The sequence below is a fragment of the Mus pahari genome, chromosome 5 (assembly GCF_900095145.1).
Source record: "Mus pahari chromosome 5, PAHARI_EIJ_v1.1, whole genome shotgun sequence".
NCBI lineage: Eukaryota > Metazoa > Chordata > Mammalia > Rodentia > Muridae > Mus > Mus pahari.
Window position 1 is genome coordinate 138,864,273 of NC_034594.1, and position 25,659 is coordinate 138,889,931.

General features: G+C 45.5%; 1 protein-coding gene across 2 annotated transcripts in view; it reads left to right on the forward strand.

Annotated features, from left to right (window-relative positions):
* Positions 1 to 5,490: 5,490 nt before the first annotated feature.
* The window catches only part of Ildr2 (immunoglobulin like domain containing receptor 2), a 62,824-nt gene continuing 42,655 nt past the window's right edge, over positions 5,491 to 25,659 (forward strand). For both annotated transcript variants that reach the window (XM_021198584.2, XM_029538536.1), the window contains exons 1-3: positions 5,491 to 5,819; positions 23,512 to 23,844; positions 24,702 to 24,821. In XM_021198584.2, the coding sequence (XP_021054243.1) occupies positions 5,729 to 5,819; positions 23,512 to 23,844; positions 24,702 to 24,821 (544 nt within the window). In that variant the 5' untranslated portion in view covers positions 5,491 to 5,728. The remainder of the gene's footprint in view (positions 5,820 to 23,511; positions 23,845 to 24,701; positions 24,822 to 25,659) is intronic.

The window sequence follows — 25,659 nt, forward strand, 5'->3', positions numbered from 1 at the left end:
TCAAGGTGGATGCTCTCCAATACTGCCATTGGGAGTTCACCTGCCCTTTCCTCATTTGACCCACTTCCTTTCATGATGTTCAGTGCCTGTCTTTGGGTTCCATCTCACCATCCCTGTGTGTGGAGAACAGAGGAAGCCCAGAGTGAATGTGTACTGTTGACATTGACTTAGAGGGACGGCAAAGCTTTCCTCTGGTCCATGTGTGGATGTTAATGGTGCGTACAGAAAATGTCCCTCATAGCTTTCTCTCCATGGATACCTACAGCCTAACGATCTCTCCTCCACAGAGACTGCTCCTGCCAAGTCCAGCCCTTGTAGCCCACTCTCCCTTGTCTGATCTCAGCTTACCTTCAGCAGTACTGCCCCTCTGCTCCTGTGAACACACTCTATGGGAAGCAAACTCCACTCTCACTTGTTTGGGCTAAACAAGACTTCTTGATCTGGCAGTAAGCTCTAAGCCCTGCCTTCTTGTTTGTACTCAAGAACCCAGCCTCTGTGTTCAACTGTATATAATAAGCACACCGGAGCTTCCAGTGTGCTGAGGTTTTTATCAGACAGCCCAAACCAGCCCATCCAAGATTTCTACCCATGTGTGTCTGTGTGCTATCTTTTTTTTCCATTCCCTCACTGCCCTAGTGAGGTCTGACCTTGGAGTGATGCTGGATGAGGCATCTACCCATATTCTTGGGGTGAGGTCATCAGATGATGTATTTTTGTAGCTCATGTCTATCCCTTAGGTTCTTCCTGTCTATGACTGGGATCAGGGAAGGCCTCTGCAAAAAATTCTTAGGCCTCTGAGCCAGAACCTTTCCCCTGTCAAGACCTAGTGCTCAAGGCACTTTGGGCTTGTGACATCCAACTGGCCATACCCTCTTTCTTCTTTCTCTTTTGGGCTGTCAGACATTGCTCCATCACAGGGATCAGAACTGCTCTGTTCCCCATTTTGGGAGTTGCCTGTGTTATTCAGGTTTCCAAAAGATGCTAATAATTGGACCAGAAACAGAAACTCAAGCCAAAATCAGAAAGAGGGCTTATAACAGAGAAATTGCCTTACTTCATCTCTGGCTGGCCCTGTAAATTACAAACAATTTATGGGTTGAAGTATTAGTCTGTAAGTGTTCCCAGGGCTTCAAATCCTTATAATTAACTTGATTAGTGGATCACAATTGAGACATAATGAGAGCAGGTGTACATTTGGGATCTTTGTATCTGGCTAAAAATACAGGCCTGACAAAGCTCCTGCCACTTCTCTCTGCCTTTCTCCTTTCTCCAGGGAAGTCCCAGACACTGAATAAATTTGGGGAGGGGCATATGTTCAGTCAAAAAACTTTTCCACATTGTAGAAATAACAGTGTTTAAAAAATTGCAAAATTACAAATGAATTAAAATATGACTTAGAGATTATCTTTTGTTGTTTCATCTTTTTAAAGCGTATCTTCCCCCAGATTTGAGATCATGCTGTTTGTTCTTTTCTTTCTCCTGCACATCATCCTTGCAACTTGCCCTTTAGGGAAAGGCATTCAGAGAGCTAATTCAGGAGGAGGGGGCCAGGTAGAGTACAAAGGCACCATTTAATTCAGCATCCAGTATCACCCAAAGTAGGAGTCTGAGCTAGCAGGCTCTAATATTAAACATAACACAAATGTGTGAACTATAGCATATTCACCCAGTCTTATGCTTATGATGTCATGACCACTGTTCTTGGCAGTTAACATGGGCATCGTGAACTTTATATTTACAATACGAGTCTTTAAGAATTTTTTTTAAAAGAAAGTATCCCTCATTTACAGAATAGCTTCTAGATTGAAAATGCATCCATTTCCAGGAGAGTCCTTGGGTTAGATTTTTTTTTTAAACTCAGAATTCATTAGGGTTGGTTTTGTGAGCACAAGGATGGGGAGGGTAACAACCCAATAGGTTTGAAGGAGGAACAGACTTAGATTTTTTTTTTTTAATGGCATCTGCTTTAAGTCCTACTTCATCTATTCCTCCTGGAACAAAGATCAGAAAGAGGCAGAAATATGATTTTTATCTGCATGCTTTAAAGAGACCCATGTTAAGCAGGATTCATGTGCATGCATGCCTGTGTGTCTGCAATGGAATCGTGTTTTAAAGAGGATTCAGCGGCATTATATTTATAACTGTGTGTTGCTCCCAGCTCCCAGCTCCCAGCTCCCAGCATGGCTCCTTGTGGTGGCTCACGTCTCTATTCTCTGTGCCCTGATTTCTGTTCTAAAGCATGCAGCTTTGAAGAAAGTAGACTTTCCTTTCTCCCCACCAAACCCAGTGCTAGTCGTGATTTTCTGAGACTCCTACTCTGGTCCAGCGTGGCATCTTGCTCCGACATGTTGGGCTCATTGCAGGAGAAAGTGTGACATTGTGTGTGTGTGGGGGGGCATACCTCTCCCTTTGTTGTAATCAACCAATCTCTACCCAGAGTCCTGCTCTGCTTGGCTAGTGTAAATGGACAGTGAGAATTTAGCCACACCACACACTTATTTGCAAATATTAACAGCTCTCTAGTATAAGAAAAAATATTACTTCTCAAAAACTAAACTTCAGTGAAAGTACTTGAGGAAGGGATTAAAGTGCAGATTTCCAGGTTACATGGTGATTTTGATTTCATTATTTTTACTTTAACTTGGAATCTCTTTTTTAAGCAGATATTGTACAGAAATTCTGCTGCTCTAGGTCAAGAAGAAGAAGAAGGAGGAGGAGGAGGAGGAGGACGAGGAGGACGAGGAGGAAGAAAAAGGAGAAGAAAAAGAAGAGGAGGAGGAGGAGGAAGGAAGAGAAGAAGAAGAAGAAGAAGAAGAAGAAGAAGAAGAAGAAGAAGAAGAAGAAGAAGAAGAAGAAGAAGAAGAAGAANGAAGAAGAAGAAGAAGAAGAAGAAGAAGAAGAAGAAAGAAAGAAAGAAAGAAAGAAAGAAAGAAAGAAAGAAAGAAAGAAAGAAAGAAAGAAAGAGCAGTAGCAGCAAAATACTGGGTGTCCTGTATTTTACTGTCTACTGCCAATATGGCAAAACCAATTCTGTTGTCAGCATCCTTCTGGCTCTATCCTTTGGGTTGCACATTTTGGATCACCTGGGGGTAGCCTTAGTGTTTTTGTATTGACCATAATGATGTGCATAGGAGCATAGTGGTTTAGATAGGAGCATAGTGGTGTGCATAGGAGTGATGTGCATTTAGGAGGGGCACATAGTTCAATTTAGAATGTAGCACGTGGTCCCACTCACTCAGGAACTTATGGGATAGACCACTCCATCTCTCTAGTTGTAAAGTAGGCATGCAGTATGATAGCATGCAGAACTGAAAGAGTCCCTGGGATGAAAGGCAGGGCACCTGCATTCTATGATTTGCTATGATGTAGTTCTGCAAGACTCCTGATTCCTGTTGACATACACATAACACTCATTCAAAGGTCAATTCTGTGAACGTTGACTTTCTAAATCAGCCCATCTCCTCCTGTATTTCCCCTCTTTATAAACTTTCTCATATGTCAGTATTTTGCACAAAACTCTCAACCAGGCATTGTATGTACAAACATAGGCATGCAGTAAATAGCAGAGCATAATACAAATACACTGGTATTTCAACCCTTTGATGTAGACAAACTTTTTGTAGTGGAAATAATATGTTTTGAAGCCAGATGACCTGAGGTTAAAGCCTAGCTCTGCATTCACTGGGTTCTTGATCTTAAAGGTCTTAGTGACAATCTTTATGCCCAAGTTTCCTCATTAGAACCCTAGCAAGGAATCCTGTAAAACACCCACAAACTTGCTTAGACCCTAATAAGAAACCTCCGGATGTTAAGTCCCATCTTAATTTTCTAATTTTCTGGGTGCTTAAAGGATATAGTTCTCAAATTTCTCTCACAGAGCTTATTACTCAGTTCTCTTAATAGCATACAAATCATTCAAATTAAGTAAAAGACCATCTATGAAATGTAATGAGTGGTTCTAAGACTTACTGAAGATCCAGACGCAGCAGACAAGTGGGAACCTAGAGAGGCCACCTCAGAATTGCAGCGCAGTCCTGATCACACCCCTGAGCAGTGTGGCCACCTGGCCTCCATCCACCACACCTGGCCCTGACCCTGGATGCTGCTGCTACCTCCAGGCAAAACTGATTGTCCAGTGTCCCTGCCTTTTGCACTACTTTATCCAGATTCAGAAACCTATAAGTTAAGAGGTCACCCTGGCCATACTGGGGCCAGGGGCCTCTCCTCCAGCCATGGTGGTTAGGAGGTGACAGGCTTTCTGGCTTCTGTATTTGGAACTGTCCAGATATGCAAAAGGAAGGCAAGTCGTGTCAAAAGGCCACCATTAAGCCTTCTTCTGATGTCCCCATATATATCACTCCTGCTTTCACACGCATCCATTCTTAGGGTGAGGGATTTCTGCTTCCGACTTCACGGGCAGTTTTCGGTCCTTCGGAGTTCTTTCTCCCTTCCTCTAGACAGAATATGGGTGCTGCCTCTCTACAGCCACTAACCCTCAACAGCCCAAATCTTGTCCCATCTTTCAAGTGCTAACACAGATGTCTCCTTTATTGTGGTCATCAGCCCCACCCCTGGGACTAACTTGCTCTTTCCTGAGTCCACCCCGCCGCTTCCCTATCTCTCCCACGTCGACAAAGGCACAATTTTTATGCCTCTAAAGGTCTAGCCTTCTTCCTCTCCTGGACCCAAGAAAGGCTCCTCAAGGACACCAAGTCTATACCATTCTCATCCTGTAGCCTTAGTTCTTAGAGCCTAGGAGAGCCTTAGTATATATTTGCTAACCTAAACATTCGTTTCTCAGTGCTTTCTCAACGTATTGTGAGTCCTTTCCAATAGACAGGAGACAACTCCATTTTAAAAGTGGGCATAACCCATGGAAATGTATGCTGCAAATGGCATATGTGTAGGTGTAGTCTCAGTCTCTCTCTCTCTCTCTCTCTCTCTCTCTCTCTCTCTCTCNTCTCTCTCTCTCTCTCTCTCTCTCTCTCTCTCTCTCTCTCTCTCTCTCCCTCCCTCCCTCCCTCCCTCCCTCCTCATTTTCTGTTAAAAAGGCCACATACGGTTTAACAGAAAAATTTTTTTTGCCTAAAGGGTTTCCCCCCTATGGATTCTACTTTGGTTGGGGCCTCTTGGTCCTTCGAACCAGATGCACCAGCCAGGGCACAGCAAAAACAAACAAACAAACAAACAAACAAACAAACACCACACAGGTCTAAGCCCCAGAAGTTAAGCCAAGTCCTTTTAGCCTTTCTGTCCCTGACACCCAGTACAAGTGCAAGGAAACATCGAGTCCCAGCCTGCTTAGTGGCCCGAGCAGAGCGTGAACCGCAGCCCCCGCCACATGGTCCGCCCTCGGGGGTGGACTTCGCTGCTAGGCGCTGACCTCCCAGCCCCGGGAGAAGGCACGTGACCGAGAAACTTTGGCGGGCGGTGGTGGCGCGGGCGGCGGCGCGGCGGCGCGGCGGTCGAGCTCCCCCGCGCGGCGAGCTCTGCTGCGGGGAGGCGCTCGCCCCGCGCCGCGCAGCCTGTGCGTGCGGGAACGGCCCCCGCAGCCCAATCGGACACTGGAGCCAGCGGCAGCGCGCCTCTCGCAGGCGGCGGCGTCCAGCGCCCGGGGCCGGGCTGCGCGGCCAGCCCCGAGGGCTGCGGCGCCAAAGACGCGCGGGGCCCGCGCTCCGCCGCTGCCGCCTGCTGCCGCGAGGTCATTGGGATCGTAGCTTGCCAGCCGATGCCCGCTTTTCCCACTCTGGATCTGGATGGGAAGTTGGGGAAGATGGATAGGGTCGTGTTGGGGTGGACCGCTGTCTTCTGGTTAACAGGTAAGAGTCGTTTGCTACAGCTACGGATAACTTTATATGTATTCCCACAGTGGTGGTGTTCCACTCCACCCCCATTTTCCTCCTTTTTGACAGTGTTAAAGCCGCTTAGCCTGTGATGTGTGTGTGTGTGTGTGTGTGTGTGTGTGTGTGTGTGTGTGTGTGTGTTTGGATGATGGGGGAGGCAAGGGAGAATGCCGGATTGCAAAGGAGCTGGATGGAGATGCAGGTGTTTGACTCACTAGCGCTGAGGCTGTTCTTAGGAGGTATATTTCCCCTCCAAACAATGGTTCTTCCTCCTCCTTTCTCTGAGTTTGTTAGGCTCCGAGTCCTGGGCAAAGCCTGGAAAAAGCTCAGAAGGGGTTGATTCATTAACAGCACTGGTTTTCTGGAGGCGGGGGTTGGGGGGGTAGGGGAGTGTCTCCCCAGCTACTTCCCTAGAGGAGGAGGGAGACCCAGGGACATTCTCTGGGGCTCTCTGGCTGTAGGGGAAAAGGTTTAGGAAGATGAAGAACAGCTTGATTGGCCCTGCAATTTAAGGCCTGATCAGTCTTACTGGAGCCATTTGGAGAAGATAAAAGACAACCCTGTAATAGATCGACGCCCCTCCCCCTAACAAGGTTAATTTGTATGGAGGTTCAGAGGTAACTTTGGCAGTGTCTGTGGCACACCTCTTCTCCTTTTGTGAACTTTCTTCCCATCTTCTGGTGCTAGGAGAAGCCCTGTGTGTAACACTGTACAATTCCGCAGTTCTGGGTTAAGGAACAAGTGGCGCTGGGATGGCCACCTCAGATTCACAGAGTAGCTCGCTGAAGGAAAAATGGGGCAGGGTGAGGAGGCTTTGGATGGCTGGGGGTGGGTCAGAAACAACCAAAGAGACAGTGGAGAAGACAGAATAAGGTGTCAAAAGGTCATGCTGATAGGATCTGGTCAGTCTCGGGCAGAAGAGAGCAAATGGCTGCAAGAAGAAAAAAGTTTGTTTCCTCTGGGGCATCCACCAGCTCCAGGAGGGTGTGATAGGGTGGGGCGAGGTGACGTGGGGTGAGATCAAGACACTAGGAAAATGGGATCCAGCTTAAAATAGCCAAAGCAAATCTGAAACGGGAGAAAAGACATGTAAGAAGGAAGAACGGCAAATGCCCCCTCTTCTTTTACCCTCAGAGTGAAATGATCAATTGCCTGAGTTCTTTCCTCATGGCAAATGATAGGCCCTAACTCTGTTCTTGCCCCCAGCTGGGATGAGGTGGAGGTGGGGGGTGGCATCCTCAGTAGAGTTAGCCTCTTATCTTGGCTGCTCTGAGTTCATCCCTCCCACATTATTCAAATATGAATCATCTAATTCCAGGGTTTGGCTGATCCTTGCTTCTCCCTCCTCTGGCCTCCCAATGCTTTCCACTGCCGCCCTCACAGATCCTGACTCCCAGTGGCCTCTACTGCTCACTTGCCATCTTCAAGGGGACTGGGACTTGTGGCCTGTGTCATGGCTTCTCTGAAGTCAGGCAGGCATTTTAGGAGGTCCATGAGTCAGAGATGCTTTTCTCGATGTCCCCCCCACCCCATACTGGGTCTGCCCAAGAGGAGTACTGTGGGGACTCACAGAGAGTGGGAGAGAAGCGCATATGGGCTCTCTAGATGGCTAACAGTTTCTTATGAAATGGAAACCTATTAGTGGAGGGACCCCAGGAAATCTAGTTCAGCCCCCAGCCCCCCTGGTTTATAGAAACAGAGGTGCAGAGAAACAGTATGCATATTTGAATCTGGGGCGTCACCTCAGACCTCCCAGGCCCCAGCCAGACTTCTGTGCCCCAGCTCCACCTGCTTCGATGCCTTTCTGGTGGGAGGCTCTGTTGCTTTATTTTTGTGTGGAGGGAGGCGCTGCATTGTCTGTGCCTTCTGCCTTCTGCACCTGGAGAGCTGGCTCTGCCTGGAAACAGGCAACAGGTTACTTATCGGGGTGTCTCAGCTGTCAGACAGCAGGAGTGATGTTTGAGGGAGGCTGCTGTCCTGGGGTGCCATTGACTACCCGTGGCCACCCCCTGACCCTCCCCCCTGCTGTCGGAGGTGCTGATGGACAAGGCTCCTCTCAGCCCCTGCAAAGTATGAGGGCACTAACAATGGCTGCCGTGGAGGGGGCCTGAGGAGAGAGGCTCAGTCAAGGATGAGAGGGCTTTAGACTCATTCCTCACACAGTAGCCCTACGAGGAAAGGTTAAGACATTCCTATCCAGCTCAATCAATGAATTCTCTCCTGAGACAAGGTAAGAAAGGGGGAGGGAGAGAGGGCAAAAAGCAGATTAAAAATGAGACAGAGCCAAGAACAAACCACATTCATGTTCTCCCTCCCTCCTCTCTCCCTCCCTCCCTCCCTTCCTCTCTCCCCTCCTCCCCCATGTTCCCTCTTTCCACCATTCTACTCCCCTGTTTTGCTTTGAGGCAGGCTGAGCAATTTCTAATCAACACTTGGGTTCTTCTCCTCAGGCTGTAACGGCTCCTTCCTTGTCTTTCCTTGCTGAAATCCAGTTCTTCCTGCTACATATTTAGCCTCCTGATTTCTCATTGTCAGTGCAGGGCTACTTCCTGCAAGAGATTGGTGTTGTTGTTGTTCTTGCTGTTGTTGTTGTTTTGAACAAAACCAAATGCTTGCCAGCTGCTAGTTTAGCAACAGGTGCCCTCTAGCAGTGAGACTTGGAGGAGGGCTCATTCCATCTTTGTACCCTTATGGAGGGGGACCTTCAGTTTCGTCTCCCCTGGCAGCAGAGGCTGTGAGAAACAAGGTAGAGCTACTCCCAGAGCGTCCACTCCATGGGCTGTAGGTTTTCCTAGAGACCGTTGAGTGTCTCTGATGGAGACTATCGGCTCCATCAGCTTTCCTGTGGGGACCCTTTCGTTCACTTATCCACCCATTCTGAAGGCCCGTCCCCAACTCCTGTGGCTTCTAAAGGCAAGGATAAGTGCTGAGACTAAAGTGCCAACGGATCACAATCCTTACCCTCGGAGAAGGGTCAGTCTAGTTGGTGAATTTGCCGTAATGGTTGATGATTCTGTAGAGCAGTGTAGGCGCTATGGCGCCTGGACTAAGCATGCTCTATCCAAATCATGGGGCTCTAACCCAAACTGACTCTGAAACAAAGTTGTTCCTGAAGAAGGGATGGCTGAATTGAGAATGTCTTCATGCAGCCAGGGAGTCACTGCCTTGTCCTACGCACTGTGCCGGGGGTTAGTAAAAGTAAGATACAGCCTCTGCCTTCAGGGAGCTTGGTTCGGAGGCAGAGACGCTGGTTGTGGGACTGTGGACAATCGTTTTAGCATTGTGCAAAAGACGTAAGTATTGGGAGGTGCTTCAGAAAATCTCCTTACCCAGGGAGGAGGAGACAGGGTGGTATTGGGGCATGGCTGTTACCTGGGCCACTTTGCTATCTGATGACTATGTAAGGATGGTGGCTTAGGTATGATTATCATGTAAAGTATGAAGACTTAGAGTGTATAAGTACCACGTGCTAACTGATTGCCCAGTCAATATTTCTGACCCAGAATTGTTCCTGTCTAAAAAATGGAGAAAAGACTTAGGGGAAGGAGTTCCTGTGATTGACCCAAATTGGGATTCATCTCAAGGGGAGGCTTCAGGGTCTGACATTATTACTGATGCTATGGTGTCCTTGTAGACAGGAGCCTGGCATGGCTGTCCTCTGAGAGGCCCAACAAGCAGCTGACTGAGACAGATGCAGATACTTACACCCAAACATTGGACTGAAGTCAGGGACCCCTGTTCTTGAGTTAAGGAAAGGCTGGAAGAGGCTGAGGAGGAAGATGACCCCATCCGAAGTCCAGCAGTTTCAACTAACCTGGACCCCTAAGATTTCTCAGTCACTGAGCCACCAACCAGACAGCATACACTAGCTGGTCCAAGGCCTCTGACACATACATATGTAGCAGAGGTCTGCCTGGTCTAGCCTCAGTGGGAGAAGATGCACCTAACCCTTGAGAGACTTGAGGCCCCAGGGAGTGGGGAGGCCTGGTAGAGGGGGAATATCCTCTTGGAGATAGAGGGGAGGAGGAATGGGATGAGGAACTGTGGGAGGGGCAATGGCTACACTGTCAAAAAATAAAGGTTAAAAAAAAGAAAGAAAGAAAAAAGAAGAAGACGTAGGGTGTTATTAATCCTGGGAAAGGAAGGCTCTCTTTTAGAGATTCCATCATCCCCTTCAAGCCCTGTATGGTGCCTACATTCCCTCCCTTCTATGTTCTGCCTTCTTCCACAGAAGGAACATTGTTTATACCCAAACTTCTTTCAGTATTTTATCCTAGCCGTTCCCATACTCACCATCCCCAGCCTCGGAGCTTCTTGCTGGATTAGAAGAAGGTGGCTGTTTTAGTGCCCTTATCGCTGCCTACAGTTTGGACACATGAATCTGCTGAGTCGCTGATTGACAAAGGATTGAGAATTGTAAGCTCTGTGCTCCTATGTGTTAATAGTTTTAGTCCAGGTACTCAGTGCTTGGTCTAGTGTTGGCAGTCTTAGTATAAGAACCCGGTGGATGGAAAGATCCCTAACCTGGGAGTTGAAGGTTGGGTTTGAGAACTGGCCCTTACATAAAAAGCTGTGTAGCCCTGGGCAGGTTTATATCTTGGTCTTCTAGTCTGTTAGATGGGTGGCTTCTAGAGTTGCTTTTGGCTGTGTGATTCTAAGTCTGAATGTTTTTCCCCATTTAATTTTGATGACCTGCTAATTCACTGGTGAGGGAAACAGTAAATCTCAGTGTTTTCCATTCTAACTAATGTTCAGAATGAAAAAAAAAAAAAAAAACAGAACAAAACACCACTGTCTAGGAAGGGAGACCTGTTGTTGAGATTTTCTGAAGAACAAATGATTAGCATTAAGCTTTTGGAAGACAGGGTTGGGTGGTCAGGTTAGGTAGAGTGAGGTAAATACTTTGGATTAGGTGGCCTGAGGCCAGGCCAGCATGGCCTTGGCATATTCCTCCAATTTCCAGAACCCACTTATCTTTTCCCTCCTTTGGGTATTCATTCTTCCTAGTCTTTAGTCAGAAGCATACAGAAAGGTAACGGCTTGGTGGCAGTTCTTGGTATTTCTGTACTGTGACGTTTTCCTCTGTGTTGGGTAGCTTTCATATACATTGTCCCATTTGATCCTTTTAAAGTAAGGTCATTATTACCTACTCACACTCAAGAAGCCCAAAGCTCAGAAGAAATAAGGGACTTATTTGTCCATGGAGTTTTATTGATTAAAAAATTTCATGAGATATGGCAAGTCACCACTTTAGTCTAACTTGGCTGTTTCAAGTGTCAGGATCCAAGGCAAGCATTCTATTTTGGGTAAGGTAGCTCAAACTGTAACTCTTTTTTTTTTTTTTTTTGGTTTTTCAAGACAGGGTTTCTCTGTATAGCCCTGGCTGTCCTGGAACTCACTTTGTAGACCAGGCTGGCCTCGAACTCAGAAATCTGCCTGNCTCTGCCTCCTGAGTGCTGGGATTAAAGGCATGCGCAACCACGCCCAGCTTCAAACTGTAACTCTTGACGTTAGTGAATATATATGATGTGGTGTCTTGGGTATCGAGGGTTAGAGTTTATGGAATTTATGGAAATGGTGCAGTGAAAAATGAGAGAGACTAGCTGTTGTGTTTTCCCCTCAATTAAGTCCTGAGGTGTGTGGGGTGGGGGGAGAGTGTATAGGAAATACTCCAGAGAGGCAGGGACTGTGCCCTCGCAGCAGAACAGACACTGCTGAGCATTTGGGACTAGGTGTTAGTGCTCTACACCCAGGAGCCGTGCAAGATGTGGCTGTGCTGTATGCATGCTTAAAACCGCGGCTATGGAGTTAGGTTTTTGGCTCTCTGAAAAGGAAAAGAAAGCATTTTGGATGACTGGAGTTCTTTGTGGGCCAAGAAACAAGAAAGAACTCAGAAGAACAAGCTACTTCCTCTCTTCTCCTTCTGTGTGTGGAGCTTACAGGATGCAGAGCTCTCCCTTAGGAGCAGAGCACGCACACTGTTACCCCTTCTGCACACAGCCTTTCCCAGGGGCTGATACAGAGGAGAAGCGGATCAGAGGCTGCAGTGTGTGTGTGTGTGTGTGTGTGTGTGTGTGTGTGTGCACGCGCGCCCACATGTGTGTGCTTGTACATGTGTTTAGGGGTAGGGTTAGCACTAACTGACATGTCTTTGAATGCTAGCTTGTATTTTATTTTATTTCCTTTGACTTAGACATGCAAAGCTCACTCATCTCGCAGTGGTTAAAATTAAACCATGTAAAAACTCTCAGAACAACATTCGGCACCCAGTAATAGCCCAGTACTTCTCACAAACCCAGCAAGGCATATTCATTAGCATTTTGATGCAGCATTAAGAAATAAACCTCAATAGCACACTGTAGTTAATATTTATTTTTTAATCATGTCATGTGGAAGCTGTAGCTAGTTGTGGGTAGCTGAGTGTTGGCTTGGTGGACTTGACTTGGTACCAATTGTCCTTTACCAGTATGAAGGAATAGATCCTAACTGGTTATACTGTTCTCATAGTGGAGGGCAAATGCTTGGGAGGATTGGGTGGGAGTATAGAGGCCGTGTGTAGAGCTAAATCACACAAGTGCCTTTAAACAGCTACGTGGACATGTCTTGTGACTTATCTGCTCATATTATACTGGGCAAAGGAAATACTGTGGCCCAGCATGCAGTCTGTGGAGTTGGAACAGTACCCGTGGCTGGAGAGACCAATGCAAGATTGGAAAGGGAACAAACAGTGAAATCCATCCTCTAACAACTGTAATCTTGTCCTCACTATGTAGCAGAATCTTTAGAACCCTGCAGAATGGAACTGTTGATAACAAAGGGAGCAGATGACTGAATAGGAAATTCTCCGGCAAGGAGATGTGATTCCGCTGTGTACCGTGGTGAGAGCTGGAAGCAGCTTTTAGAGACAGTGATACTTGAGGAAGTCCTGGAGAATAAGTAGAAGTTAGAAGGGAAGGGAGCTATGGGGAGAAAGAATAAAGAAACGTGCAGAGGAAACAAGCTGTGTCAAGGCTGAGAACCAAGGCAGGATGTGATAATTTTTCTATAAACTACAAATATTTATCTGTGTTTGAAGCATTTAGTGCTGTGGGAGCAAAGAAAAGAGAAGCCCCTTAATCCTCCAGAAGGCTAAAGGGAGTTTTGAGAAAAAGAGTCAGAGCCAGAAGCGTGCCATGATCAAATGTGCATTCCAGAAAGAACATTTGTGCTCAAGGTGGTGAATAGATTAGATGTGGATAAGGAGCCTTGTAAAAGAAGGTATGATGTGACCTGAACCTGTATGGTACAGTGACATAACAGTCAGACATGGGGGCTGGAAAGATGACTTAGAGGTTAAGAGCACTGGCTGCTCTTCCAGAGGTCCTGAGTTCAATTCCCAGCAACCACATAGCTGCTCACAACCATCTATAATGAGATCTGATGCCCTCTTCTGGTATACAGGCATACATGTAGACTGTATACATAATCAGTCAATCAATCAATCAATCAATCAATCAATCAATCAGAGAGACTGATAGACATGGACAGACTTACATGGTGGTGGAAGTATGACTGGCTGGATGCAGAGGTTGACAGGGAAGGAAGGATGCATCTAGATTTCTAGCTTGGGATTTCTAGGAATCCATGGACATGAATTAAGATGAAAGAGGAAACATATAAAGGAGGGGCATGGAAATCCCTCCATCTCTTTCTCCTAATTATGTTATAAGCTAGGCTGCTATAATTAAGGTACCCTAAACCATACTGCATCAGTTGCCTTATGCAGTGCTTGATAAAAGCAACTTAAGGAATTGCTTGTTCTGGCTCACGGTTCATGGCTACAGTTTACCATGGTAGGGTGGTCTTGGTGGTGGGAGCCTGAGACACCAATCACATTCTGCAGTCTGAAGCAGAGGGAGGTGAATGTTTGGCACAGCACTTTCTTCTTTTCCTGGAGGTCAACTTTTCCCACCTTATTTAATGTCATCTCAGTAATTCATCCCAGACATGCCCAGAGTCTTACCTCCTCAGTAATTTCAGGTCTTATAAAGCTGATGTTCTTACCTGTCATACATAGTGACTAAATAAAGTACTTTATTTTCTTTCTCATTACAGTTTGAATCTGTGGGGCTATAGCTACTATTTCTAACATGTGGCTTGTAGCTGTAGGCTCTTCTCAGCATCAGGAACAAGGAAAATAGAGTTGAAGGCAAACAGCTTGCTGGCAGAGAGATGACCTAGAAGCTGTATACTTTGCTTCTCACTTCTTAATGAGTCACATGGCCACAGCTAGCTGCAAGAGAGTCCAGAAAAATGTGTAGATCCTGGTGGTTTGTCTAGCCAAATGAAAACCCCGGGTATCCCATTACTAAAAAGGAGGAAATGGTTGTTTCTCCCTCTCTAGCAGGATGAGCTTGAATATGTTTATGTAACACCAAAATAGAGACTAGAGCTATGTATTTGGGCCTGGAGATCAGGGAAGATCTAGACAGGAAACACAGGCAACAAATTGATAAAGGTTGATAGGAATTTTCTTGTATATTCCTTGGCTTGTGTAAGTGTCTGAAGTCTGATCCACCTGAAAGAAATAGGATGGTTTTTAAGGTCCTTCTGCATTGCAGGATAAAGACTGACCTTCTTTCAGCACTGCTTTGTTTCTGCTGGATTGGCACACAAGCTAGTTAGACATCACCAATAGTTGAGTTCAGATCTGTGGATGATGAAACAAGTCAGATTGATATATCTGGTTTTCATCTACATGGTGGTGGCAGAATGGGAAAACATGGCTCAGCTGGAGACATAGGAATTTTGCTTAATGAGTGGCAAGCTCTGTGCTCGTGGGCATCAGAACCATTGGCCGAAAATAATAACTAGGCCATGAGCAAAGCCTATGTGGGTGTCTTTGACCACATGACACATAGAGTTGAAGGTAAACAGCTTGATGGCAGAGAGATGACCTAGAAGCTGTATACTTTGTTTCTCACTTCTGAAATGTAGTCACATGGCCACAGCTAGCTGCAAGAGAGTCCAGAAAATGTGTAGATTCTGGTGGTTTGTCTAGCCAAATGAAAACCCGGGGTGTCCTATTACTAAAAAGGAGGAAATGGTTGTTTCTCCCTCTCTAACAGGATGAGCTTGAATATGATCCTATCTGAAATGGGAACATGGAGATTATTAGAAGGAAAACATACTAGAGTGTTGGCATTTAAAAAAATGGTCTTCAAATGTAGATGAAAGATTCAGGTACTGGGGCAGCAAAGAGGAAACCCTGGTGTTGGGGTTGGTTTTGTGGGCAGTGTATTCAGATGGTTTTAATACTCCAAGATACAGCAGTCTAGACATTTGTAGGAACAGGTCCAAGGATGAGGAGGTAGTGGTGGTGAGAGGCGATGGAGTCACATGATGAATCCTGGGAATCAATCTCCAAAGACCAGCATTGGGGCACAGATGCTTATATGCAGTGTTTGAGCCAATCCAAGCCCCTAAATCCTTGGCCAATCATATTTCGCCATACGGTCACCATGCCCCAATGAAAGCTCTGCTGATGAGAGGTTACTTGCAAGTGGGGGGACAGGGTGTTGAGGGGAAGGGATCCATCTTAGATTTGATGCCATGTGCAGCATATCAGGACTCTTTCAGGAGCCGCAGGGCCTGTGGTCCTCACTCTCCAAGGCACATTTTTCCTTCACAGGGTTGTACAATGTGGGCTAAATACAGGCTAAAGTGAGTGTAGAAATGCCCTGGAGATACCTGGGAACAAAAGGGAACATAGGAACCCCATAAATTACTACAACCTCCACATCCCCACAGACACTGGCACTGTACTGTCCAATGTGCTGTAAGGAATGTTCCCCAATATCTCTGATTGGTAAATAAAAAGCTAGAACCTATGACTGGGCACGTGGGGGGTGGGGGATAGGACTTAGGATGAATAGGGGGTCTCAAGTAGGGACCACAAGGGAGAAGGGATAAAGGAGGAGGAGAAGAAGGGTGCCCTGAGGACACAGGTGGAACAAAGCAAGTCTCAGTTGGCAAGTAGCACAGGATCTATGGCTGGGATGTAGGACAGAATAGCTCAGAATCTGCCCAGTCTAGGCTTAAAGCTTGTTAATAAAGATACCAGGTTTCTGTGGTTTTTATCTGCAAATTATACAGGCTAAAGTGGGTGTAGAAATGCCCTGGAGATACCTGGGAACAAAAGGGAGCATAGGAACCCCCATAAATTACTACAACATCATGGATCTAGCCAGTTAAAGCATGGAAGAAATCTTTTTTTTTTTTTTTTTCCAAAGAATTTGATAAACTTGGGATTCACTGGGAAATGTAGAGAACAACGCTCAGGAAACAGGCCAAGTACTGAAGTGATGTCTACTGTTCTCAGTAGAGACTTTTTATTTATTTTTTAACCTTAATTGATCAAGAAGATGGTTTCTGCTTCCAGAAGAAAACTGTCAAGCTGCATTTTTTTTTGTCTTTAATCCTTTTCTGTAGGTGGACACTGGAAATGCTTTGCTCCCATCCTGAACACACAGGGATGCATGGTCTTTCTTTACTTGGTTTGACTACAGGCTGACCCCACTGGAGATGTGGGCAGACCTTCTATTCATTTGTCTACATTTAGAAAGCCCGCCCACTAGCTGTCTTTAAAAATGTCTTGGGAGGTTGAGACATGTTTAAAACGTGAAAACAAGTGATAAATTTTCTTACGTTTTAACTTGAAGGCAGGAGAAGGAATGTTTGAACTGCCATATTGACTAAAGACACACCTTAGTAGTCTCTAGGGAATAAGAAATTTGTCAAATCTGCTTTGGAGAGTTGAAGAATTAAGGGGCGGGTAAGCTTTATACAAAGCTTCTAGATGCTTGTCTCCAAGGATACTTGTCTGTGACCTCAGCAGCAACTTTGTTTCTCTAAAACAGGGGCGAGCTTACAGAACTGCCTCTCAGTGATGCTGGAGGAATGGCTGTCAACAAGTGGGGAAAGGAACTTGCTTTAAAAGAAATGAAGGTGCTTAAATAAGAACAGCCTTGCTCAAGAGACCGCTTGTGTCACAAGAACACAGTTTGTCATATGTAGATCCCTTCCTTTACTTGAGAATTGGGATAGGCAATTTGGGACCCTAATTCCCAGGCACTGTCTGTGCCTGAAGAGGACTTTGCCTAGTCTGAAAGTAAGGCAAGAAAGAGTGTAGCCACTATGCTGATCTGCCTCTGCTCACTTCTTTCAGGCAGCTCCCTAGATTTGGGGCAGAATGCATGCTCTGCACTGAGGTTCACACGCTGAGAAGGCTACTCAGACATTGTTGATTCACTCCACATTTTCTTAGACCTCAGCTACACTCCATGGCTTTGCTGGATGTTGGGTATGCAGGCTCAAGGAAATCCTGGCAGCTAACCTCAGGCACCTTAAGGTAAAACAAATAAGCAAGTTTGGATTAAATAATGTACCAAGATATGGAACTTGCCTTTTCTTTGTTTTGCTAGTGCTTGATGAAGTGCCTTTAAAAAAAAAAAAAAAGGTTTTGACAGAATTAAAATACCCACAGTCAATGTTTTCTAGATTCCAGGGAGACAGAGTATGTGGGAGAATAGCCAGTCTAGGATGTGACTCCTCCCTCTGCTTACATAGAAAACTCCTTGTGGTCTTTGAGAGCTATATAGTGCTTCCTGTAGTCAGTGATTAACTTTTAAAAGGAGACCTGATCTTTACAGGTGTGCTCTGCACCACACACTGCCCTGCCCCTTTCATTTATTTATTTGCCTTTTCTCTGCCTCTGCCTCTCCTCATTTTTCTGGAATACCTACCTACCTTAGTTTGGAGTGTGGACCAGATTCTTTCTGCACCTCTTTTGTTTGTTTGTTTGTTTTTTGAGACAGGGTTTCTCTGTATAGCCCTGGCTCTCCTGGAACTCACTTTGTAGACCAGGCTGGTCTCGAACTCAGAAATCCGCCTGCCTCTGCCTCCCGAGTGCTGGATTTAAAGGCGTGCGCCACCATGCCCGGCTTCTTTCTGCACCTCTTAAATGATTAAGAAAACCTCAAAACTCATGTTCAGTAAGTTGTCCTCAGTGCCTGAGCTAGCCAGTGCCCACAGTCAGAACATCAGGGACTCCCCACTGTGGGCCAGTGCCCAAGCTCAGCATGCCTGTCTTCCTACTGTGTGCTAGTACTCGTGCCTGTGTTTGCCACACCTCTCCTCAGTGCTCCTCTCTGGCTCCTTATAGTTATGTGTCCCTATAGATAATGGATGAAAATGGATAGCTGGAATGTATGTGGGACCAATCATAAATAAGATCTCCTTTGAATCTGATTTTGTTGATGTGTGTGTCTGCCATGTGTATGTGGGTGCATCTAGAGGAAAAGGTGTATTGGGTCCTCTGGAGGTGGAGTTACAGGTGGTTTTGAGCGGCCCAGTGTGGGGACTGGGAACTGAACTCAAGTCCTTTGGAAGAGCAACAAATACTCTTAACTGTTGAGCCATCATCTCTCAAGACCCATGAATAAGATCTTATATCATACCAAGGCACTGGGATTTGGGAATTTTATTCTGGAGAGACTGAGGAATGAGTAACCTTGAAAGTAAGAAACTGAATGGATGTGTTGATAATGGGTTTAAAAAAGAATGCTCTAGAAAAATGTTCAGTATAGATTGGGCTAGAAGTGTGTGTATGTGTGTGGAGTGTGCGTATGTGTGTGAAATGTATGTATGTGTGTGGAGTGTGTGTATGTGTGTGGAGTCTGTATATGTGTGTGAAGTGTGTATATGTGTGTGGAGTGTGTGTATGTGTGTGGAGTGTGCATATGTGTGTGGAGTGTGTGTATGTGTGTGGAGTGTGTATATGTGTGTGGAGTGTGTATATGTGTGTGAAGTGTGTGTATGTGTGTGGAGTGTGTGTATGTGTGTGGAGTGTGTGTATGTGTATGGAGTGTGTGTATGTATGCGAAGTGTGTGGAGGTACGGAGGACATAGTTCTCACACCCAGCTGGTAGCACTAGCCATATAAAGTGATGGTTAAGGACTTTAGAGCCAGTCAGCTTGGGGCTTGGCATGACTGTCACTTGCTATGCTGATATATTAGGCAGGGTATGCATATTCTTAGAGCATCAGTTTTCTTTCTTTCTCTCTCTCTTTCTTTCTTTCTTTTTTGTTTTGTTTTTCAAGCAGGGCTTCTCTGTATAGCCCTGGCTGTCCTGGAACTCACTTTATAGGCCAGAGTGGCCTTGAACTCAGAAATCCACCTGCCTCTGCCTCCCAAGTGCTGGGACTAAAGGCGTGCGTCACCACGCCCAGCTGAGCATCAGTTTTCATATGTAAGACGAGTGTGATAATAACCCTTATTTTATAGGTTTTTAAAGAATTCATTAAAATGCCATAGGAGAGGGGCTTATCACACAGCATCATACAACTATTATCTGGGAGGATGAACTAGAAATCTGGTTATAATGGGGACAGAGAAAATCCAAGTTAGGGGTCAAAGGCAGTGAGCCAGTCATCAGAGCTGAAGCACTGACCTGGGGTGTATTCAGTACTTTCCCCTCACTGTGGCCACAGTTTCAAACAGAACCAACCTAAATGGAGGAAAGAAAACTTATAGTTTCACAGGGTTTCAATCCATCATGGAAGGGGAGAGATGGTGGATGTACCATCATGGATTCAACTACGCATGGGGAGATACAGGAAACATGTCCTGCCCTTTGGAGAAGGGGCTGCCGCTAGGGTCTGGAAAAAGTGAGTTGAAGTTCTGCGCAGGATGAGCAGGTTGCAAATTAGCATACCAAATTGGGAACAGTTTCTGAATAGGGCAATCACAGGATGAGAACAAGAGATACTGTCAAGTGGGCATAAGAAATCCAGTCTCTCGTCCTAGACACTGGTGTTAGGGCCAGATGAGCAGTTCTAGACCCTCAACTTGTGAGGATGGGTTTCTGATGAATGGGATTAGAACAGCCTTGGAAATTGAATGCTACTTACTGTTGGAAACTGAGAAAGTAGAGTTTTAGTTTTAATCTTAGTTTTAATTCTTAGCAACTGTGGTCCTCAAAAGTCCGGTGAAGGGGCGCTCAGAACTCCTGGCTATGTCCTCCGGACCAACCCCACTCTCTCCTCAGTGCAGGTCCCATTGCACCTGCATCTGCATCTGTGCTCATACAGCGTGCGTGCATACGCACAGTGTGCATGCATACACACACACCTGCCACTCTCCATTCTGACTTCAAGGACACGTGCTAGTGAATCGGTAAGCATAGTGAGACACCATCTCTGTGGAACTTCTGACACACTCCAGCGTGCTTGTGCATTTTCTCTCTGTTCTTCCATTTTCACAGCCAGCCTCTCATGCCTGACTATCTGTCCTTGCCTAGCTTAGAGACCACAGCTCCACAGAAGCCAAGGTACTTCTTGATAGTCACAGCAACAACAACAGCGCTTGCATATCTTTGGTGCTTAATATATATCGGCTGTTGCCATAAGTATTTAGGATAAAATGCCATCTAACCTTTGAACAACCCCATAAGACTGTTACTATTGTTATGGTTTTACTCATGAGAAATCTGGAGTTCACGAGTTGAGTACCTTGCCTAAAGCCATGGAGCTGGATTCTAATTTGGGACTGCTCTCCAAATTCAGGTCTTTAACTAACCACCATGCTGTAAAAAGGCAAATGTCTCCAAGAACCTGTTTTTTATTCTTTGGAGCATGCGTTTGTGTGACTATCATGGAAGAAGCTGAGAACTGACTAACCTCTATTAATAATTGATTAAGAGAGTTCAATGGCTTGCCTTCTTCAAATGGCTAATCTCATTAACAGAGAATAGAAATGGTGATGAGGTTATTCTCAGCAATTATCTAATGAACAAAAACCCAAAGTTGTCTCTCTCTTTAAAATAAAAGTGTAAATAACGTTTGAAACCCCAAAAACACTTTCACGTAGCGCTCTTTCCCCTTTATGATTTTATTTACCCCAGAGAGACTAGGAACTGAAATGTTCCCAAATAGAGCCCCAGCAGGGCACAGGACAGAGAACTGGCATGGTCAGGTGCGTGATTTGTCCTGGGAATAATGCCCATGCTTCATTATCCAAACACAGCCATCATTAATTGAAAGCATTTCACCTTTCTGTCCCACTTACGTCACCTGGAAGACTGGGACGAGAGTAAAGAGTTGAAGAATTACAGGGCCAAAAATCAGTGCTGTACCATTTAAGGAGTAACTGTAAAGTCATGTACATTTTCTATCTCGGGTGTGTGAGTCAGAGAGCACGGAATTAGCGACATCAACATTTGGGATAGGAGGTTGCAACTGCGTTTCCTGACAGAATTATTTGCCCCTTGATGGGGCCAACCTACAGAATATGGTTATTATCAAGCCTGGTGGTAGGAGATGGTGGTTGAGATGTAGTAGCTTCAGTACAGGATGTGAGGACACAGCTGAAAATGGTGGTGGGGACTGTCACTTAAGATCTGCGTCTCAGTGAACCTCTATTGAGTCTGCTCCCTGAAGGAGCCCGGTGAGATAGTGTGTTCATGTTGTGTTCCTGGCAGGGAAGAACGTTGATACTTACTGGGTAGGTGAGGAAAATGGATCTCAGATTGCTACACAGACTTTAAGGCCTTGCCACTAGTGTGTTGCCAGATGATATTCCAAGCCCTTCCTGTTTGGTGCCAACACTATTTTAATATACTATGCGATCTATGAGTCACCTACTATTTCCTCTGCACAGCCCTCGAAGCTCCCATACTAATACTCCTATACTGGCTCAGCCATTCCTTTACTTATTCATGGGCAGCCTCCAAGCACTTGGCTGCTCCAAAATGCTCTCTTGTGTTCACTACCATGTTCCGTGGAATGCGGGAATCATTTTCTCACAACAGGAATGAGGACCCACATTTTTGACTGTGCCTTTCATGGAGGAGGGATGCTGCTCTGGAAATCAGGAGACATGTGCACGCCTTGTCCTTGTCAAGGATGCTTCAGTTAAAAGGGCACGTTCCTATGAGGTGTATGATTGAGCTTGAGGGTGAGCACTTGGTACCCTTTCTCTCCTGTCTCAGGTCCATGCTGCACCTGGAAAACAAAATCTTCTGCCCCATGCTGGCTGGGTGGAGCATGCTTTTAATCCCAGCACCCAGGAGCCAGAAGCAGGCGGATCTCTTAGTTCAAGGTTAGCCTGGTCTACAGAGTGAGTTCCAAGACAGCCACGGTTACACAGAGAAACCCTGACTCAAAACAAAACACAAACCAAACCAAACCAAAAGCCTCTGCTCCAAGCTACCTGAAGCCAACCTGGTGATTCTTTTTTTTTTTTTTTTTTTTTTTTTTTTCTCTGTTTAGCCCTGGCTGTCCTGGAACTCACTTTGTAGACCAGACTGGCCTCGAACTCAGAAATCCGCCTGCCTCTGCCTCCCGAGTGCTGGGACTAAAGGCGGGCACCACCACACCTGGCTCAACCTGGCGATTCTTGCTTTCAGCTTGGAAGCTCTCCAATCTATCTTCATGTTCCTTTCTCTACTTCTCATTACAATTCTTCTTTTGCTTCTAACAGAAGTCTCTAGGCTAGAAACTCTAGACTCTCCCTTTCATGTAGGAAATTGTGTTCTCATTGCTTATAACTTCTAGACTCTTAACTGATAAGATCTCACGGGCCTTTGTCTCTCAGGCTCCCCTTGGTATCTTGCTCATTGAAATCCCCCTGTTTTTCCTGATCACCAGACCTCAGCTGGCATCTCTTCTCATCTGGTTTTAGTGTCTTTTCATCTTTCGATTACTCTTAAAAGCTGTTCAATCTAGTCTACTGCTTTGGAGCTGTGGTCTCTCATAAAGAGACTTTTTTGCTCTGTTACTTCTTCCCCTTTGCTTGGTCACCGTCTGGAAGGGAAGTAGATTTGTCTTGAAGTGTTACTTCCTGATTTCATTGTTTTTCTATCAAGTATTTGTTCAGTACCCATGGGCTTTATAATCTAGACAATATATTATCATTTCCTGAAATGGCATGAAAAGAAATTCTCACAAAATTGTCACAATAACTGTTTATATAGGAGATATGTTATTAACACAAAGAAGGAAGAGCACTCTGGTCAAAGAAGACATTAGGATTGGGTTTTGAAAGATGGGAAAACGGTTTCCCAGGGAAGTGAAGCAAAGCATTCCAGAAACAAGGGTCGCCATGTGCAATGACATAGAGATGGGTAATAACAAGGGTCACTCGGAGAAACTCTAGGTTGTTTGGTATCTGTAGAGCTTGGTGTTCAAATGGAGTTACTTCAAAGGGGTGAAGCTGAGGGCAAGAAGCTAGATGATGCACTTTTAGGATATCTTGCCAAATGTGGTGGTTAGTTTCAATTATGAACTTAGTGAGATCTAGACTGACCATAGTTATAGCTTCTGGGCATGCCTGTGGGGATTATATGGATTAGGTTGAGGTGGGGAGACCTGCTCATCATGGGTAGAATTCTTCCCTGGGCTAGGAACCTGGACTGTATAAAGGGAAGAACATGAGCTATGCACACAGATTCCTAACTCTGTTTCTGCACTGTGGGTTCAGTGTGACTGCTTGCCTCAAACTCCTGCTGTTCTATCTTGCCATGATAGACCATAACCTGGAACTGTGGGTCTGATTAAACGCAGAACAAGGATGTCAGAGGTGGTGTCCATGGTCTAGATACTGTTCAGACGTGTTCCTTCTGTTTTGTAGCCATGGTTGAAGGCCTTCAGGTCACAGTGCCTGACAAGAAGAAGGTGGCCATGCTCTTCCAGCCCACCGTACTTCGATGCCACTTTTCCACGTCCTCCCACCAGCCTGCGGTGGTTCAATGGAAGTTCAAATCCTACTGCCAGGATCGAATGGGAGAATCCTTGGGCATGTCTTCTCCCCGAGCCCAAGCGCTCAGCAAGAGGAACCTGGAATGGGACCCCTACTTGGATTGTTTAGACAGCAGAAGGACCGTCCGAGTGGTAGCTTCCAAACAGGGCTCGACTGTTACCCTGGGAGATTTCTACAGGGGCAGAGAGATCACAATAGTTCACGGTAATGATGCCCCCGTTCTGAATCTAGGGGGTGGGAGGGAGGTTCAGGGTTTTCCCCAGACACAGGGGAAAGTAAGTCAACCTCTTATTCTTTCAGCCACTCAAGAATCTGATTCTGTGGGAGATGGGAGAAGCAAGAGCCCTGGCATTTTGCTCTGAGTGACAGGGAGGTGGTGTAGACAACATGGCATGTAGGAAACAGAGATAAGCTCTGGAGTAGTCTTTCAGAGCCTGGCCTCCCATCTCAGAGATTGGTGACAGAACTGTTTGAAATGACTTTTAGTGGAAGAACTCGAGGCAGACATTCTATATCTCGATATTGCCTTCCCTGCCTCTTTATTGACCCTAAAAAGTAGATTTTTCTAAAATTACTTTTCCTGGAGAAAGGATGTGTGCAAGCTATAGATCCAGGAGGGCAAATCAAGTTTAGCCTCTCTCCAGCTCCCTAAAGCTTTAGATATGAAAAGTCACATGTCATTTGTGACGTGAGTCACAAGTCTCATGAACTATTTGATTATTAAATTATTTGAAGGAATCAGTTTGTTTCTAGAAACCCAGAATTATTTGGGAAATTACCCTGTTCTTAGGTGCCACTGTAGACCTGGTTCAAAGACATCAATTACTCCTGAAAGTGGACTAGAACTACTTCTATTTGCAGCTGTACCCTAATTATTCTCTTGCCTTAAGGATGCTAGTTTGTATTATTTTGTTTGAAACGAAGTGAGCATTTTTCAATTAGTATCTGGGCAAAGGAATAGATATCCCAGAAGGGTACCCCCTGTCCTAGGCCCCACCGTTCAATGCCTTTCTTCCAGAGGGCAGAGGTTTAGGAGCGGGTCCTCCTTTCTGTGATAATAGATGCAGATCTTCAGATTGGAAAGCTCATGTGGGGAGACAGCGGACTCTACTACTGTATCATCACCACCCCAGATGACCTGGAAGGCAAAAATGAAGACTCGGTGGAACTGCTGGTGTTGGGTGAGTGAAAACTGGGGGCAGTATTTTCATCTTAGGCTGCTTGCATCCCGTTCATTTTCTCCCTGCATGCATCAGCAGACTGCATACCTGATTTTTATCTTGTGTGAGCAGACAAGCCTATTGTAGAATATTCTCCTTCTGGGTTGTAGCTCTGCTTATCATGCCTTGCTTCCGGAAGGCTGAGGCTCTCTTTGGAGCATCGTGAGAAGTGCTTCTGGTCTCCTGAGTGTCCCTACCTTTCCTACTTTCACCTTTAGCCCTGACTTCCCTTACCCTTTTCTTGTCTTTTTATGTGGTAGTTAATTAAGTGGGAAAAGACCCCTGGGACCTTCTGAGATGCGTACACATGATGAGCTCTATCTCTCTTTAGTCTCTACCATATTTCAAAGGCCTCTGGCATTTTCTTGAACAATTAATTTGTCTCTGCTTAAGATAATCATGAATGAGCAACGTGTCTGTAAAGCCGGAGAGTCTAGTAATAAAATGCATCCAATGAGAAGAGCTATTATAGGTGTGCTAAGTTTAACCAGAAGTGTCCAAGTTATTCTCAAGCAAATACTTGTAATCCTTATTAATACTAACTGTTTCCTAATGGAAAACCCCTTGCTTCGGCTACTTTTCCTCTTGTGGGTTGGAGGGATGTTAGTGGGAAATGATCTCTTTGAAAACTGAGTGCATAGTTTGCATTTCATAAATGTTGGTTAGATAAAAAAAAAAATACTTAGATTAAACCAACACAGAAAACAAAGAAAAGCCCTCTATCACTTGTAAGGAGAAAATAATTGAGGCTAGGATATCCCCTTTAAATAACTGAGGCTAGGATATCCCCTTTAAATAA